Source organism: Tympanuchus pallidicinctus, unplaced genomic scaffold (genome assembly GCF_026119805.1).
Source record: "Tympanuchus pallidicinctus isolate F22 unplaced genomic scaffold, pur_lepc_1.0 scaffold9, whole genome shotgun sequence".
NCBI classification, from domain to species: Eukaryota; Metazoa; Chordata; class Aves; order Galliformes; family Phasianidae; genus Tympanuchus; species Tympanuchus pallidicinctus.
This window is the reverse complement of record NW_026294813.1, coordinates 10,615,200-10,634,570: the sequence shown is the minus strand read 5'-3', so window position 1 is coordinate 10,634,570 and position 19,371 is coordinate 10,615,200. Positions and strand designations below refer to the sequence as shown.

The window sequence follows — 19,371 nt, the reverse complement described above, 5'->3', positions numbered from 1 at the left end:
TCATCCCTCCAACCCGCAGTATACTCATTCTCCATTTAATTTAATATATTCTCTTTTCTTGTATTGTTTTGGATGAACAACTGAAACTATTCATGCCTTCAAACTTTCAGATGACACAAATCGGAGGCTTTTGAGCATTCACATCTTATTTTGCAACATATATTAAATAGCATATATTAAAGACTAAAGCAATGAACAGCCTCTTCAAGTCTGTGTCTACAAAAGCATGCTCAGAAACTCTGCATGAGGGATTGAAGGATATAGACTGAGGGAAAGAAGTGCTACTGGCTTGCTCCAGGAAACACCAAAACAGGCAGCATGTGTACACCACTCACATAGAAAGGATGCAGAACTGTTAATGAATTTCAGTACTTATACAGACTTAACAGCTACTTCCCTCCGTGCAAACTTCCCATTTCACTGAGGCTGCTGCAATGCTTTCTTTGCTTTTCAATTAAGTCCAGAAACCTCAGCTTCACAGCTCACGCTCTAACCTGCTTACAGCTGGAGCTGGTCTTCTTTTCCAGAGACCACGAGACAGGTAGTGCCCCCCACCACTCTGTCAGCCATCAGGCCCTTAGATGAACTGCTTGTTTCCTGCCAGAAGTGTTTCCTGTGCTCGTTCGTGTGACAGAGCACAAATGAGTCTCACACGCAAGGCATCAGCAGCATGCAAAACATAATAAGAAGCTTCAGCTACCTAGTTTTTCCTCTAATACATCTGCAGTTCTATATCAGAGCAGAATACAACTATTTTAAAATATAATACTCCTTAAGAAAAAAAGAACAGTTCAAAGACTAAGTCACTACATCATGATCTTTAAAATTTAAGTGGGTTTATTTTCTGCTTCTGCCTCAGTTCTCCATTTTAAGCAACCCATTTATTTTTTTGGCACCATGAAGTGTGGAAAAAAAACAGCCGTAATAGAGAATATGAATTCCTTAGCCTGTTTAGTACTGAAACTATGGAGATGGACACACTATCCAGGTTGCGTTTCTCTCAAACAATATTTAAGTACCTCATTGACTATAAGACCAAATCTCATTTCACACCTCCCTCTGGAATCACAGAATCACCAGGTTGGAAAAGACCTCCAAGATCTTCCAGCCCAATCATCCACCTATCACCTGCATTTCCTCTCTAAACCATGTTCCTCAGTACAAAATTCAAACTCTTCTTGAACACCTCCAGGGACACTGATTCCACCACCTGCCTGTACAGCTCTGTTCCAGCACCCAACCACTCTTTCAGAAAATAATTTTTTCCTAATGTCCAACCTGAATTTGAATACAATAATAGTTTTGAAAGGAAAAGGCATTACCTCTCACTTGACTCAGAATCTGCTTTCAATGCATTAATTTTGCTGATCAACACTTTTGTATACCTCTTAAAATATGAAAACACTTATTATTGAACACTTACAATGACACCAAAACACCATCACCTCCTCTCTCTCTCTCTCTGATAAAACTCAAGTTATTTCACAATGACAGAGGTGACTCGAAGACTAAGAAATTATCTCCTGATACATATGGGAAAGTAATGGCAAAACAAGATAAAATCTAGTTCTGAACATTATACCAGCAGCTTATTTTTGCCTGAAGACTTGAGAATCAGACTGGACTGGAAAGAGGCCACCATACAGTCAGTTCCTCTAGGGTAGTTGGCACAAAGCATGAGATTCAGAAAGATACATTCCTCCTCGAAAGGAAGGGAACATTTATGTGAACTGCAGACAGCCAGAAGATAACCCAGCACCAGAAAAACAAAGTCATCCTTCAGCCTCCCCCCTTCAACTTTGCAGCAGGCTCCAGAAGACCACAGACAAGATGACCTTAGCTGCTACAGTGACGTACGGTGATTCAGCTGCAAAGGAGGGGATCAGGCTACAGCTGCTGTTCCAGAATACTTTCTGTTGCTTTATTCTGCATGTATTTGGTGTAAGAAATCTAAGCAATTCCAGAAGCAAGAAAAAAAACTTTCTCCATCCAGTCTTGTCTCAGATAAGCCATCTCATCAGTGATCCACGCTGCTTTCTACTCATGGCCCTGCAAACCCTGCATTCTCCAATGGCAGAGGGGGATAGGGAACAAGACGGATCCAGCTTTATTTACAGCCTAAAGGGACATTAAGAAAAAGTCCATTAAGGGTTATACAACATAATAATCTGTATGCAACTGTTTGATTCAAGAAATCCACAGGTCAGAAGAATAATGGAGTACATGTACGCATGGTGGGAATATCCCTTTATCCTCAATTTCTTGTGCCCTTGTCCTGGCAAAGGACATGGAAGATGACAAAGTCTAGTATGCTAAGCTAACTGCATATTTGATATCATTTGACAGAGCAGTTCTCATCCCAGACTTAGATTTCTAGCTCTGATTCCTGTACCACATAACACTGGTTTCAGTGTAATTCATGCTTTTTCTCCTTGTACCAGTAAGACACCTCTAACACTGATGCTACTTTTCAGTATCAGAGATTCCTCCTGATTTCAAAAAGGACAGACTGTAGGGAAACCATAATAATTAAGTGATGTACACAATATACAACAAGAAAGCTAGGAATTTAAATCGTAAGATGGACCAAATTGAGAGGCTCAGTTGTTCTGATCTCTGCAAAGCAGAAAGATGCAACAGGACTAACGTGCATAATTGAACAAAAAACAGACCATTCCTCTTCAGCACCACCACCACATCAACCGAGCTCTCTAACAGTTCAGTGTCTGTTTTTACCAGTTCAGATTGTTTCCAATCAGAAACTGGCTTTAGAAATATCTGTTTTTCTCCATATTCTCCACTGTTATTTTCAAAGGGATTCCTGCTTCTTACAGAGAAGAAACAGCAGTATTCAATTGTACGTGTGCTGTTCATGTCCTTCACAGTGTCCTTTGGCTTATTTCCCCTGTAAGACAGCTACATCCAAAAACTACTGAGGCTGGCTTGATTTCTCCTTATTTATTGTCAACTGATAAAATATGTTTCTCAAAACACTCACTAGGCACATGTCCTAAATAACACTTAGCCAGCGGCACAAGTCCAACTCCCTCTTACTATAAAAGCCTGCGCTACTAGATAAGTCCTGAAGCATGACTGAATGTTAAAATACATGCACTAACTGCTCCGAGCACAGACAAGATCCATTTGAGACAACCTGTCCTAATGGAAAGATTAAAGGTAATCAATTCTGCACCATAAGAGCATTAAGTCAACACTCCAACCAAGCAATGTTTTACAGATCAAAGTGAACTAAATCAATGCAAACAAATCCATGGGCCCCAATGGGAAGCACCCACGTGTGCTGAGGGAGCAGGCAGAGGTGAAGCTGGCTCACTCTCTTGTCATCTTTGAAGGGTCTTGGTGAATGGGAGAGGTGCCTGAAGACTGTCACTTCAGTCTTCAAAAAGGACAAGAAGAAGAATCCAGGAAACTGCAGGCCAGTCAGCCTCACTTCTGTCTTTGGAAAGGTGAAAGAGGAAAACCTCTTCCAGATAATTCTCCAAGCAATTGGAAGAGAAGATGGTTATCAGGAGTAGCCAACGTGGATTCACTAAGGGGAAATCATGCTCATCAACCTAGTAGCATTCTGTGATATCATCACTGGCTGGGTAGATGGGAGGAGAGCAGTGGATGCTGTCTGCCTTGAATTCAGCGAGATGTTTGACAACATTGCCCACAGCATCCTTGTTATGAAACTTAGAAAGCATGGGACAGGTGAGTAAACAGAGAGGTGGACTGAGAACTGGTTGAGTGGCAGATCTCAGAGGGTTGTCATCTGGGGCAGTCTGGTTGGAGGCCTGTAACTAGCAGTGTTCCTATGGGCTGGTGCTGGGTCCAATCTTGTTCAACATCTTCATCAGTGACCTGGATGAAAGGATAGGGTCTACCATCAGCAAGTTTCTTGATGATACAAAGCTGGCAGGAGTGGCCAACAGACCGGAAGGAACCTGTTGAGGTTTAATACCTGGGGAGGAATAACCCCATGCATCAGTGCAGGTACCTGCTGGAAAGGAGCTCTGCAGAGGACCTGGGTGTCCTGGTGGACGTCAGGTCAGCAATGAATCAGCAACGTGTCCTTGTAGTCAAGAAGGCCAATGGTATCCTGGTGTGCATTATAAAGAGCATGATCAGCAGGTCAAGGGATCTGCTGATGGATCCCTCTACTCTGACCTGCTGAGGCTGCATTTAGACTACTGTGTCCAGCTGTTGGCTCTCCAGTTCAACAAAGACAGGGATCTCATAGAAGTCCAGAAGAGGGTCACAAAGATGATAAAGCATCTGGAGCATCTCCTATATGAGGAATGACTGAGTAACCTGGCTCTGCTCAGGTTGAGAAGAAGACTGAGAGGGGATCTTATAAATGTTTATAAGTATCTAAAGTGAGGTGGGAGGTAAATGGATGAGACCAGGCTCTTCTCAGTGGTGCACAGCAATAGGACAACAGGTAATAGTCTAAAACTTGAACATACAAAGTTCCATAAAAACATACGGAAAAACTTCTTTATAGTAATGACAATGGAGCATTGGAAAAGGTTGCCCAGAGAGGTTGTGGAGTCTCTTTCTATGTAGATATTGAGGACCCATTTGGACTCCAACTGGTGTGACCTATTGTCAGGTACCTGCCTTAGCAGAGGGGTTGGACTCTTGATCTCGAGGTCTCCTCAAACCCCGTGATTCTGTGGTTCTGTAAATCTGAGCATCTCCATGCCAATGCAAAAGCCTCCATTTCATGCCTGGAGATGGTAAAATGACTTCTGGAAAAGGTTGTAGTATTAATAAGAAAAAAAGAAACAAAACAAAGCTACTTCCTGAACAGGAAAATCCAGATTTAAATCCACATACTTAAATGGCCTACATAGTCCTGAACTTGAATGTGTTGACCAAAGACATACATAGGTGACTCTGGCATTACAAGTAGATGCCCATTACATACAGGCAGCGAGCATAGCCAATTCCAGAACATATCTGCAGATAAGAGGATCTGGGAGGGAAACCCTAAATGGTACTTCTTAGTGCAAATGGAGACAGTGATGAATGCTACCTAACCCACAGCATCTGCTACTTAATGCCCAAGTCAGATCTTTGCTTCCATGAGGCTTTCTCCTCCCACTTTCTGAGGAATTTCAAGAACAGCTTTGAACAGCCCCAGATCACCCCACTGCACTGATCTGCAGTTTGCAAATAAACAAATAAATAGCCTTTCTCCCACAGTATTGTCTAGGGGTCAGTGAATTACTCCACATCCCATGGAGCACAATTCATAATTAATCTCTTCTCCTAAAAACAAGCCCAGCCTCAATGCTAGTGTTTTTCTTGAGATCAGTAGCCCTAGTCTACGCTGGAAAAAGAGCAGCTTTGTAGTGGCTTCAGAGGTAGTAAAAAACTAAAACTTTTTTTCTGTATCTTTTCTACCCTTTAATAGTAGAAATCTGAATGAAACATCAGAAAACAATTTCTGTTGTTCTCAGTTGGTACATCTTCTGAACACATCATTCAGCTTTGGAAAGTCTGAAACTCACTTTTGAGAAATATGCAGTTTTTTAAATGTATTTAAACAAACTAAAAAAATTTTTAAGATGTAGACCAACAGACTGATCACATCACACTACACACAACTCACATATTAAACATTCTCACTTAAGTCCCAATTTAGTAACGTTCCATAGTTATAAAAGCAAGTTGCATGCCTGCCAAAATGTAAGTACTTGCCAAATGTTTAATAAGATTAAAAAAAAAAAAATCCAACAACAAACATTAATACATTCTGGATGACAGCACCACAAGGTAAAGCAGGAAATACCTACCTGTTTCATTATGTTTTGCTTTGGTTTAAAAACTGCAGGGAAAAAAAAAGCCTTTAGAAGTTACTTAAAGGTGGTCAGGTTAGCTCTGGCTTTATCCTGGCTTTTTCAAATCAGTAGCAAAATTTATAATAAGCTTCCTCCATAGGTTTCCACTTTTATAGTAGTAGCTCAAGTCATACGTCTTCAATCACCTGACACATCCTAAGTGTCACAGACAGAGGGGAGCCAAAATTGGAATCGCTGCTAAGGGTATCTGTTGTTTCCTTCCCTCCCTTTCTCCTTTTCTAGATATTCTGAAATACTTAAATGCATCATTTTAGTGTATCAACTGTGAAATAAAGCACAAGGAATGCAAGCTAACAGATGAAAGATTAGATGAAAAAAATTAAACATAATTTAATAGAAACAGAAGCATTTTAAAAGTTGGCAATACATCAGAAAACTATTCTAATGATTCTGCTAAATCAGATCATAGTGAAAACCATGACAAAGACTGGATTCAGCCAAAAAAAAAGTACATATTCTGCTTTTAAGATGAAAAAAATAGAATATATTACATTTCACCCCAAGAGAAACAACTTCAAAAGTTGATATGACATTTTGCTACATTAGAGACACTACAATCTCTTCAGAACAATTGGGTCTGAGCTGATGGAAGACCCATACCATCCCATGGGATCTGATGCACTCAGCACCTTCTAGCACTAAAGCCCTCTTATTTGCCCGGCATTTTTCTCCTAGGGAAAAAAAATCCCCAGCTTTTCTGCATGCATTTTGGACAGATGACAACTTAGAGAGTGATTACTATTATTGTTATTATCAGTTGCAATTTTACTTTTACTGGAAATAGTTAAAAAATTACTTCAGATATTTCTGAGTTTCACATTACCCACCAGCCCTCAGCACAAACTGTTACTTCTCAATAAAGAAACCAAACCCTGCTACAAATATGTGAAATCTGACCTCAGCTGGTATTGCTGAGCAAATATGAACAATATATATATACACATGAAAATAAATGCAAATTATTTATCCTTGAAATCCTCCTGAGGAAACCACTAGTAATTCCAATTTCTGATGGCTACTTGAGAAGGCGAAAAGCGTTTCACTGCATCTGTTTATACTGACTTACTCCAACATTTCAGTACTTCCTTACAGTTATTATTTCTCACTCTACAAATGTTCAAAAGAATACAAAAAGATGTAGCCAACACATGCTACAGCAGATCAAATGAAAAAGCAACCAGCTCTGCAAAAGTTTAAATTGAAATTCAAATTTTCATATTTTAAAGCAACCTTCTTCCAAATTACATTATTTGCAATGCCTCATGAACTTTACTGTAAGGATCATACAAGCTGCTCACAAACACAGCACTGTGATTTGTACCCACCTTGAAGGTAAAACAAGAACACAGAACCATAAACCGACTTGGAAGGGACCAGCAAGGATGAAGCCTAACTAGCTCAACACAGGTATGCCCAAAATTCAAACTCTAAGTCTTAGAGCATTGTACAGACACCTTCTGAACTCCAGCAGCTAGAGGCTGCGCTCACAGCCCTGGGCAGCCAAGTCCACCCTGAGGCTTCCCCTCAGCCTGCTCTGCTCTGGGCCCAACAAATCGAGGGACCCCAGCAGAGCCTCACACTCCTCACCGCCTAGAACCTTTACCGCCTTCACAGATCTCATTTGAATGCTCTCTAATAGTTGTATGTCCTCCTTATATTGTGGTGCCCAACCTGCACCCAGTGCTGGAAGTGAGGGTGCACAGCCCAGAGCAGAGGGGACAGCCACTGCTGGCAGTGCTGGGTCTGGAGCACCCCAGGGTAAGGCTGGTCTTTTGGGCTGCCAAGGCACACTGCTGACTCCGACCTGACATGCTATCAACCAGAACCTCCAGATCCCTTCCCATGGGGTTGCTCTCTAAGGTTCCAATCCTCAGTCTGTACACATATCCAAAATTGAATTTTTGCTGTGGAGCTTTTTTTTTCAAGCTTTTTTAAGGCTTTTTTGAGGCTAGCATCAGCACCGCGCTTGTGCTGGGAGCCGGCAGCTTGTGGGCGGGCTACTGAGTCACCAGGGGTGGAGCTGCCACATTAGCGGCACGGTTTAAACACCCTACAAACGTGCCATCGGTCATTTGCTGCGGAGACTAGCTTCTGAGCAGGTAAGTCTGCGCTGGCAAGGGATCTGGAGTAAAAAAAGGCCAATCAAAAAGCTCTTTTTAAGGCTTTTTTTAAGGCTTTTTTAGGGTTTTTTTGAGGCTAGCATCAGTACTGCGCTTGTGCTGGGAGCCGGCAGCTTGTGGGCGGGCTCCTGAGTCACCAGGGCTGGAACTGGCACATTAGCGGCGCGGTTTAGACACCCACCCTCAAATTCCCACCTTCGCACCTGATAATAAGCCTTAAATAGCTCCTGAGAGGGTGGAAGCTAGTTTCTCCCCACGAGTCACATCAGGTGAGAAGCCACTGTTTCTGCTCATTGAGAAAGAGGAGGTTCAGTGAGCGAGCACAGCCTACACTTCCCATAGGGTGCTGTATCTGTGCGTGTGGGATGTGGGTCCAGTAGCGAGAATTGTAAGCTCTGGTCCCTCCTTGCTCAGGAGACCGGGTTTCCTTGGCTGTCTCTGAGAACACAGGCTGAAACATAGTTTCCACTAGACAGCGGGCTCATTCTACGAAGACCCTGGCGACCCACATGGAATGCTTACAGAGAAATGTTGCTGTTCAGGCCTCTGGCTGCAGAGAGTGCCTGAGCCTACTTCTGCCCGGGGAGAGTGACAGGGACTTCACCTGTGCAAGGTGGATGAGCTGCTCAGCCTGGTGGTGGAGCTCAAGGATGAGGTGCAGAGACTTAGGACCATCAGGGAGTGTGAGCGGGAGATCGACTGGTCGAGTGACTCACTGGCTTACCAGAGAAAAGGGCTCCAGGAAAAAAAACCCAGACAGGTAGTGGACACCCTGCCTGTCACAGTCAGACAGACCTCACAGATGAGGAAGGTTGGAAGAGAGTCCCAACTCGGTGTCACAAGAGACACCTCTGCCTGCCTAGTCCGCTTCCACAACTCCAAGTAACAGGTTCCAGATGCTGGAAGTTGAAGGGGAGGCAACTGGAGAGGTGATGGAGGATCTGCTTAGGAGAGAGCCTAGAGCGAGGCGGTCACCTCACGCCTTGAGACTGCCTCCAACAGGAAAGACAGAAGGGTGGTCATGGTGGGTGACTGACTTCTCAGAGGAACAGAGGGCCCCATATGCAGACCTGACCTGGGCCATTGGGAAGTGTGCTGCCTTCCTGGGGCTCGGATCAGGGACACAACCAGGCAGCTCCCAAAGCTGGTTAGGTCATCTGACTACTTTCCACTACCTGTAGTTCAGGTGGGCAGTGATGAAATCGCTCAGAGAAGTCTACACAAGATGAAAAAAATTTCAGGGCTTTGGGGCGTTTAGTTCAAGGAGTGGGAGCTCAAGTGATCTTCTGCACTATATCTTCAGGGGCAGTGAGGGACTCTGAGCGGGATCAGAAAGCACAAGTGATGAATAATTGGCTTGGAGGCTGGTGTTGAGCCAGAGAGTTTGGGTTCTTTGATCATGGGGCAGTTTACTCGGCCCCTGGCCTGTTGTCTGTCTATGGAACCCACCTATCTCAAAGGGGGCAACGAATACTAGCGCAGGAACTAGCGGGGCGTATTGAAAGAGCTTTAAACTAGCTATGAAGGGGGAAGGGCCCTCAAAACAGGCCTCTCAAGAGATGAGCCTCTCTAGGGGAATGAGCATTCTAGGGGAACGATGCTTAAGCTGGGGGTGAGGCAGATGACTCGTCTGAAATGTCTATACCAATGCACACAGCATGAGCAACAAGCAGTAAGAGTTGGAAGCGACTGGGAGTCAGGCTAATTGTGACCTTGTTGCTATTTCCGAAACATGGTGGGACCACTCCCATGACTGGAGTGCTGTGATAGATGGCTATAAGCACTTCAGAAGGGATAGAGGAGGAAAGGAGGGTGGTGATGTGGCCCGTTATATTAAAGACTGTTTCGAGGTTGAAGAGGTTGGGGTTGGGAATGATAGAGTGGAGTGTCTATGGGTAAAGATCAGGGGGAAGGCCTGTAGGGGTGGCATCTTGGGGGTCTGTTATAGACCGCCTAATCAGGACGAAGAGTTGGATGAGGCATTCTATGAGCAGCTTGCAGAAGTCATGCGATCGCCAGCACTTGTTCTCATGGGAGACTTCAACTTCCCTGATATATGTTGGAAATATAATATAGTGCAGAGGAAGCAGTCCAGGAGGTTTCTAGACTGCATGGAAGATTGCTTCCTTACATAACTGGTAGGAGAACCTATCGGGGCGGTGCCCTGCTGGACCTGGTCTTTGCTAACAGGGAATGACTGGTGGGAGAAGTGAAAGCTGGGGACCATCTTGGGCAGAGTGACCACAGAATTGTAGAATTCTCCATTCTTGGGGAGAAAGAGTGGTCAAAAGAGTGACCAGCAAACCTACCTTCTTGAACTTTCAGAAGGCTGACTTTGATCTGTTCAGGGCACTTGTAGCACGGGTCCCTTGGGAGTCGCTTCTCAAGGGTAAAGGGGCCCAGGAAGCCTGGACGCTCCTCAAATCTTAAAGGCACAAGAACAAACTGTCCCTGAGTGCCCCAAGGCGAGCCGTAGGGGAAGATGACTGGTGTGGATGAGCCGGGAATTACTGTTGAGACTTAGGGAGAAAAAGAGTCTTTGTCCTCTGGAAGAAGGGACAGGCTACTTGGGGAGATTACAGAGAAGTAGCTAAGGTATGCAGGGAGGAAGTTAGGAAGGTGAAAGCCCAACTTGAACTCAGGTTGGCCACTGCAGTAAGACATAAAAAATCCTTTTATAAATATATCAACGGCAAAAGAAGAACCAAAGATAATTCTCATCCTATACTTGATGCAGCAGGGAATGTGGCCACTGAGGAACAGGTATACACTCCTTTGGGTAAGGAACTGGCTAGAGGGCCATGCACAAAACGTAGTGGTGAATGGAATTAAGTCCAACTGGCAACCCGTTTCAAGTGGTGTCCCCCAGGGTCGGTACTGGGGTCCATCTTGTTTAATATCTTTATTGATGACCTAGATGAGGGGATTGAGTGCATCCTCAGTAAGTTTGCAGATGACACCAAGCTGGGAGGTGGTGTGGATCTGCCTGAGGGTAGGGAGGCCCTTCAGAGGGATTTAGACAAGCTAGATCGCTGGGCTGAGGTGAATGGGATGAGGTTCAACAAGGCCAAGTGCTGGGTCCTGCACTTTGGGCACAACAACCCCATGCAGTGTTATAGGCTTGGGGACAAGTGGCTGGATGAAGTGCAAAGAAGAGAAGGACCTGGGGGTGTTGGTTGATGCTCGACTGACCATGAACTAACAGTGTGCTCAGGTGGCCAAGAGGGCCAACGGCATTCTGGCCTGCATTAGAAATAGTGTGGCCAGCAGGAGCAGGGAGGTGATCATCCCCCTCTACTCAGCACTGGTGAGGCCGCACCTCGAGTATTGTGTTCAGTTTTGGGCCCCTCACTACAGGAAAGACGTTGAGGTCCTGAAACGTGTGCAGAGAAGGGCAACGAAACTGGTGAGGGGTCTGGAGCACAAGTCTTATGAGGAGCAGCTGAGATTGTTTAGTCTGGAGGAGGCTCAGGGGAGACCTCATTGCACTCTACAATCTCCTGAAGGGAGGTTGTGGTGAAGAGGGATTTGGCCTCTTCTCCCAGGCAACAAGCAGGACACAGGGTAATGGCCTCAAGTAGTATCAGAGGAGGTTTAGATTAGACATAAGGAAGAACTATTTCTCTCAGAGAGTGGTCAGGCAGTGGAATGGCTGCCCAGGGAGGTGGTAGCCTTGTGGTGGCAATGGTGATGAGGAGATGGTTGGACTAGATGATCTTATAGGTCATTTCCAACCTTGTGATTCTATGATTGCCCTGTCTCAGGCACAGAATCTGGCACTTGCTCTTCTTGAACTTCATGTGGTTGGTGACTGCCCAGCCCTTCAGTCTCTGCAAGGCCTTTCTGCCCAAAAGGCTCCTCTCAACTTGGTGTCAAACTCAAACTTACTTAGTATGCATCTGAGTCCTCTATCTGATCATTATGAAAACATCAGAGAACTGGCCCTAAAATGGAGCTTGTTAGAACTCCCCTAATGACTAGCTGCCAGCCTGATGCAAGCCCATTTATTCTAGACATTTGAGCCTGACCCATCACCCAGTTGTTCACCCACTGCACTGTTTTTCTTTATCTGTATGCTAGGCATTTTGTACAGGATAGAGTGAGAAAGCTTTTCTGAATGACTACAGATGGAATGTTACTGTCATTGGAAACAGCTGCTGGAAATGGTTTGAAAATCAGAACTGTTAAATCCAAGCCTATTCCTTGAATTTCAAAAGTATTTATTAGACATAAAATAATAAATGTCTAATTACATAGCTAAAACTTTAGTTAATCTCCATTGGCAGAGCAGTACAAGACAATGAAGTTTTTCTTTTAAATACATTAAATGTTGTAAGAGGGATAAATCCTCTACTCAAAGTTGTGGTTTCATAATGTGGCCTGCTTTGAACTTGCATTTTTAATTACTTTCTTGTTTGAGTGTATTTGAGCACCTGCAAAGTAAGTATAATTTCACGTCGAAGACCATGCCAGAAGTTACCAAAAATAAAACATTTGCAGAGTTTAAAATTTCATACAAGGTAAAAGCAGTCCTGATGTAAAGACGGAACTGCAAGTTTCCAGCCAAGAGATGAAATGAAACAAACGCAATGAGGTGGAAAGAAGGGAATAATTCCAGATGGCAGTGGAGTCATTTCCTCTGCCACACCTACCAGTGTAGTGGGATGCAAGGAAGGCAAGAGAAGTCGTCAGCTCAGCAGGAACTATACAGAAGAGACCAAGGGAAGGAAACTGCCATATTAAATAAGAACCACCTGCTGGGAAAACCAAGAAAAAGTGGTTTCAAGTTATTCCTCCAAGTAGACAGGGGAGAAGCTGAAGAGCTTGAACGCATGGCGGTAAGAGAAACCACACAGTCTCACTCTCTGCATGCTAGAAACACATCCTGGCATGGAGAATTAATGGTGAATGCTACAGAAACCATGTCAGAGAAGTACTTCTGAAAAGGCTGGAAATAACGCTAACATGTGCAAGGCTAGCAAGAGGTTATTTTACAGGTAGGTAAGATAAAAGAAGCTCATTACTTAATTGGCTAACAAAGGAAAAGTCAGGAATGTCAGTCATGAACATATTAATTCTCAGATCAGAAAAGAAAGCATAAAGCACTTATTTCAGGCAGAAGGGCACTATGACAGAATACAGGTTGTGCTGGCAAAAGAACAGTTCTTCCAGATATTTATATGTAGGCTAAAAGCTAGGTGGGGACCTGCATTATCAGCTTATTTATAAGGCTACCTGCAGTATCAGTTCACAGTAGAAAGTGGAAATAATTTTGTACACAGAAAAGCAGAGGTATTCTGTTGACCACTAGTGGATAAATAAAGATGAAGCGGCCTCCAACGACATCCTAAATACACCCCTCTTCACACTAAGAACATCAATTTCATCAGCTTTTCGGGCTCAAAATTAAAGAGATCCCTAATAGCATTTACAAATGAAAACGTTGTATATGCACGTAACCAACAGGAAAATATTTTTAGCCCATTAAAAGGTGATAAAGTTCTCTGTAGGTCTGAGAGCGAGAACTATTTGTCCAAGCAGTAACCACTCAAACATCTGCAAGGTATTACAACAGAAGATAGAAATTTAAAGTATTACTAGAAAAGAAGTCATTATGCTATTTCTTCAATGCTGTTATCCAGAAAATAGCCAAAATATTGCAATTACAACGTTGTAAATGTTTTTTTCCCAACTCTCTTGTACCATTTCTTGTACCTTATATACATCATATACATTTACTGAAAATCTTTGACACCGGCAGACATCACCTTTCTGTAAGGTAGTTTTCTGCGAGGTCCTGCTGCTTTTTTTTTTTTTTAATAAAAAAAAAAAAAGTCTGATGATGATGGAAAAGTGGGGAATAAGAATTTCAGATCCCTAAGCCTCTTTCCAAATATGGATAGCACAATAAGAAGTAAAGAATTCCAGCTGCCAAAATCTCCTTCTCATTTAAAATGAGTCAACTTTAGCTCTGCTGTATCCAGTAATTGCTTTCTGGCCAATGGACAAAGAACTTTATAGGTCAAAAGAGGAAAAAAAAAAATCCTATCTGAGAAACAAAAGATGTTATTCAGATCCTGCGGATTCATTCTAAGGAACTACATTAAGCAAACACAGCCACCAAGCTGGTAATAAGTGAAAATAATTTTCTCTGAGAATTGTATTGCTTACAGTGAATCCTCAGGCGACAAAAGCACATGCTGAGGACAAAGGTTTCATCTACTCAAAGAAAGCACAAAACCCTCACATGAAACAACAAAGTCTCAGCACTCAAAACAAAGCATTCACAGGGTATTTGGGGTCTCAAATTCATTCAGAGGATTTTATACATGTCCCTAGCACATCAGAATTACTCATGTAACTAACTGCAGGCAAGCTATAATTTTGGTAGAAAGATTTGTTACTTTAAGAGGAAAGCACTTTCTTCCACTGTAAATTATTTGTAAAGGCTTTCTCAGATGCTTGGAAAATCAGGACTAGGGGGAAAGGTAACATATACATAATTTATATAAAACTCAGACTCAAAACTTATCTACAGACTGTCAATAAGAAAAAGTTAATTGATCTAAGTGGGTCAGTTCATAAGGAAATGCTGCCTACCGATGCCTATTTTACTGCACTGCACACAGTTTATGTCGTCAATCCAGAATAAGAAGAGAGCATCAGTGCAACAGAACAGACTCTACACTTCAAGTTCTATCCATGATTTGGGGGCCCAAAAACTTCAGTTCTATAAGCCTACATTATCGACAGAAAGCCGTTTCTTACCCCAGTAAATAGGTGCAGCCATCCATCAAAACTACACCTGAACAAGTACTGTGAGACACTCTCTCAAACAATCAGCCAGCAACCCACAATCCCCCACCTTTTTTTTTTTTAAATCAGACTATTATGTCTCTAGCCAGGCAGATCTTTTAATGTCAGGAGTTTAAAGCAGTAGGAGAAAAACCCTGAAGTGAATATAACTCCTTCATTGTTCTAATCGTCATAGCAATAGAAGATTAAACATGATATTATTTTCTGGTTGCTACAAGATTTTGTTGTTTCCACACAATGTATACTATTATATGTTACTGGCATTCTCCACTTGAGGAAAATCTGCCATCTGCAATACGCAGCAACACAGATACAGCCAGCAGGGACAAGGAAGAAAATACCATGGTATAAGGAGACATTCTCATACTTGGAAGAAATCCAAATGGAAAAGTTTGACTGACAAAGCTGGCACGCGTTGTAATAGAGATCTGTGCCTCCTCTACTGGATTCCCCATCTTCAGAAAAATACTTGGCCTGAACTGCTGAGAACAAAACAAGTGAATGGCTATGCTGGGATATTGATAAAACCCAGCACTGGCTATGGAAGCAAGAGTTTAAGCTTAACAAGTAGCCAATAAATAAAAATAGATTATGTATGATCTATCATGTTTCTAAACATTATGAACGCTGCAGTATTACTGCTTACATACTATCATAACACTACGCTACGTATTTTGTGTCTTTCTTCTGCAACAGACACAGTGCATCATCTCATTTCCAGGCACTCCTTCTGAAACAATGAGAAACGTACCTGTGGCTTCTAATAGAACAACAACATTTTCCATAATGTAATGAAATATCCTCTGTGTTGGATCAATGATGATACACCCTTTGGAAAATTCATTCTGACATTTTCAAGCTAACAGTTGGTTTCTTGCACATGAGCATTGTACTCTTCCTCAGTACTCTAAGCTGAATTCTATACAGCTGAATTAAGTTCAAAGACAGTATTCCTACTACTGCAAGGAAAGCTTATATCCTGCTCAAAAGAAAATAAAATTATTTACTGTTAATTTCCTTTGTTATAGAAAAAAAAAAGCAAAGAAAATTCTATTTACTATATACATAAATTGTTTTATGATTACATTACTACAATAATTGAGAATTTGGAAACATTAGTTTGCAAAACAGTTTAAAAGTCCTATGTCAAAACTAAAAGATTTGATTTAATAGATTTCTGATTCTGCACATTCCTTGCAGCAGCAACTCAGGAAGCAGTGCTTATGTTACACACATACAATGTTAATTTTCAGTTTTGGTCATATGGAAATAAACTTGCAAACAAACTTTGTCTGTGTCTAAAACATTACTTCATCTTGAAAGATTAAATCAATCCCATCCCTTTTGCCATAACATTGTATATTTTGTATATTTTCATGTTGCATTTTGAACACGGTAACAATCTACTGCAAGAAGGTACATTACTTTACCTGCAACAGTACCCACGGAGGCTGTGTGCCTGTGCTCCATGACAGACCAATATATATGAGCTCTATTTCCCCCCTCTCCATACAGCTCTATTTATAAACTGGCATTTTAGAAGCAAAACAGAAAAACTAGTAGATTTTACATCAGTTTATGTCACCAGTAAGGCAGATTCCTAAGGTCTTCACTTTATGTCACTGAAGTTAAAGAAGTTTTGAAGATAATTTCACGGAAAGAACTACATCCTTCACCATTATGTGAAAAAAGCCCTTCTGCTAATTTAAGGGCACTCTTTGCACTTTGCAAATAAGAGGGTCTGTGAGAGATCATTTAAAAAAAAAAAAAAAAACGAAAAACATTCAGAAATGTTAATAAAACATCTGAATGACTGTGTTATTGCTGCCCAAGCTGCACCAAAGCTCTACTAAAAGTGCACTGTGAAAGCCTGTCCTATGTTTTACTAAAGGACTGAGAGACAGTAACTGAGTGCTCAGTAAGAGATGCCCCCAAAAGCCTCAGCAAAAGAAACCAGTGAACACTGATCCACTTCACAAGCAATTTCACACAAGGTTAGCCAAAACCAAGAAAAAGACTCTAAAACAATACATTTAACTTGTAAAGACTCAGTGAATTGCAAACCAACTCATTTCTCATCACAGACAGTTTTCTACAGGAACATTCTGTAGCTTGAGGACTAACAAAGAGTTATTAACACCAAAAGCTTTTAATAGCTCCAACAGGATTTGACATCGTAATTACAGATGCTGGGTCCCTACACTGAGGAGGGAATGCAGTTTTACACCCAGTATACCCAACCTACAGCAAAAAACACAGTGTAGCAATAAAAGATGAGCCACCGCTTGCATGAGCTGCAAGAGACTATGAAAGCAAAGCTTTCTGCTGCAGAAGACAAGTTCTAGTGAAACTGCCGCGATTGACTTAAACAGGTCTTCGGCTGGCGTTACAAATCGCTGCAGCACAAGGAGCTGCTGGGCAAAACTTGCGAGAAGTGGACGCTTCCCCCAGGGGAGCTCGAGAGACACGAGCGCAGCCTCAGCGCCTGAGGAGCCCGGCGGGCACCGGGGCCAGCATACCGTGCAAGGCACCAGAGCCACGCAGCCCACCCACCAGGGCCACCCATCGCCTCGTCTAGGTCAACTCACAGCCCGCACCTCGCTGGAAAGAAAAAAAAAAAAGAAAAAGAAAAAACACAGAAAGTCCGGGAGTGAGGAGGTCGCCGCCGGCGCGCCGCCGACCCTCGGCTGGGTGCCGACGGTATGACGGCAGGGACGGAGCGCTCGGCACGCGGCCCCGCACCGCCCGCCGGGATGCCCGGCGCCGAGCACCGCCGAAGCGCCCCGCACGGCGCCGCTCCCGCGGCAGCGATTCCCGCTCCGGCTCCATCCCGGGGGGGGCGCGGACCGGCAGCGGCGCCGCGAGTCCCGCCGCCATTTCCCCCCCCCCGCGGTCGCGAGGGGCAGAGGGCGGGCAGCGGCCCACCTGTTCGCGGCGGCGGAGCGGGGGGAAGGCAGGGGCGGCCCTACCTGGGATGGCCAGGTTGGTGAGCGGGGTGCTGCGGATGCTGTCGGGCAGAGCTGCCATCCAGTCGGCGAACCGCGGCTCGTTCTTGCCTTGCGACGAAGCCATGCCGCCGTACCCCGACCGCTCTCCTACTGCCGCCGCAACCGCTCGTTCCAGCCCGCCCGGCCCCGGCACGGCCCCGCCCGCCCGGCGCCGCCCCGTCCTCGCCGCCTAGCCCCCGCCCGCTGCCCCTCCCCGGCCTGGCCCTGGTTCCGATGCGGTGTGCTGCTCGTGTGGCCGCTGCGTCGCCGCTCGGCGCGGCCGGGCTGTCCCCGAGGAGGGCAGGGGTTGGCGACGGGAGCTTCAGCCTGTCCCAAGTAACTCAGGGGACGAGGAGCCGTCTCAGGCCGGGCGCTGGGCGGCAGAGTTCGTGCCGCCGCTCCTTTCCTGGCACAGAATTCGCCTGTGCCGCCGGCTGGGCCGTGTCACCCATCTCCCCTCAGCGCTAATTCGGGATCTCAGCCCAGCTTCTGGAACGGTGGTGGGGACATCAACAGCCTCCTCGTTCCCTATGCAGCCCTTGGGCACCAAATAGCCTCCCTGGCCCTGGCTGCAATCGTAGAATCACATAATATCTCAAGTTGGAAGGGACTCATAAGGATCAGCTAGTCCGACTCCAGGCTCCACACAGAATCACCAGAAGTCAGACTGTCTGATGGAGAGCGTTGTCCAAACACTACTATTACTCTGGCAGCTTGTAACCAGTGCCCTGGGCAACCTGTTCAGTGCCCAGCCACTCTATCAGTGATAGAACTGCAGAATAAGACCAGATATCCTCTGTGCTGGGACCTTGACCTTGGCAGGATCTCCCAGCTGATGGCTGCTCCAAGTTTCTTTGTTCCTATATGAAATCTCTGCAATGGGTTGTTCACACCAAAAATATAATTCCTTCCTGCAATACTCTGGAGATTTGTTTTCTTTTGGCTTTGCCCTTTGCAGATGATATAAATTAGTATCATCCATTCTCATTCCCAACCTGTCTTTATTTTGAGAGGCAGCTTCTTCAATGTTTGCATTAGCAAAGCATTTATATTTCTGCCCTAGAATCAATGAATTAATGAAGCCAATAAGGCTCTGTAAGCCATCTGGAGCTGTTACAACAGTCTTGATCTGTTGACCTCAGCATGAGCGGTCATGTTTTATTGAAGTAGCTGATATGTGTGTGGAATTCTGGAGGTGTGCACTTGTAAGAAATAATGCCTGAAAAGAACCAGGGTAGACGATCACCTCACCTTGAAGTCCTAGCAGAGCCAGCTGTGGTCCTGCATTTGTGTTATTCCTCAACATCTTTGATAGCAGCTGTTTTAGGGAATAAAAATGCAGGGAGCAATTATTAATAGCCATTATTTCTCTTTTGGTCCAAGTGTGCAGAAGAAACAAAAACAAACAAATAAAAAACATACACAATACAACCTCTTCCTTCAGCCCAAAATAAGGATTTCTTGAAAAATGAATATTTCTGACATTTCTTTTTTAAAAACAGAGAAAATGCTGACTCACTCATTGCAATAGAAACAGTTCTTAAGGTGGGTTTTATATGGATAAATGCAAACAGATGG

General features: G+C 44.0%; 1 protein-coding gene across 1 annotated transcript in view; it reads right to left on the bottom strand.

Moving 5' to 3' along the window:
* Positions 1-17,931, bottom strand: part of PLCXD3 (phosphatidylinositol specific phospholipase C X domain containing 3) — a 100,088-nt gene extending 82,157 nt beyond the window's left edge. Inside the window, exon 1 of the mRNA XM_052670383.1 lies at positions 17,776-17,931. Coding sequence (XP_052526343.1) covers positions 17,776-17,878 — 103 coding nt within the window. The 5' untranslated portion in view covers positions 17,879-17,931. The remainder of the gene's footprint in view (positions 1-17,775) is intronic.
* Between the last annotated feature and the right edge of the window lie 1,440 nt (positions 17,932-19,371).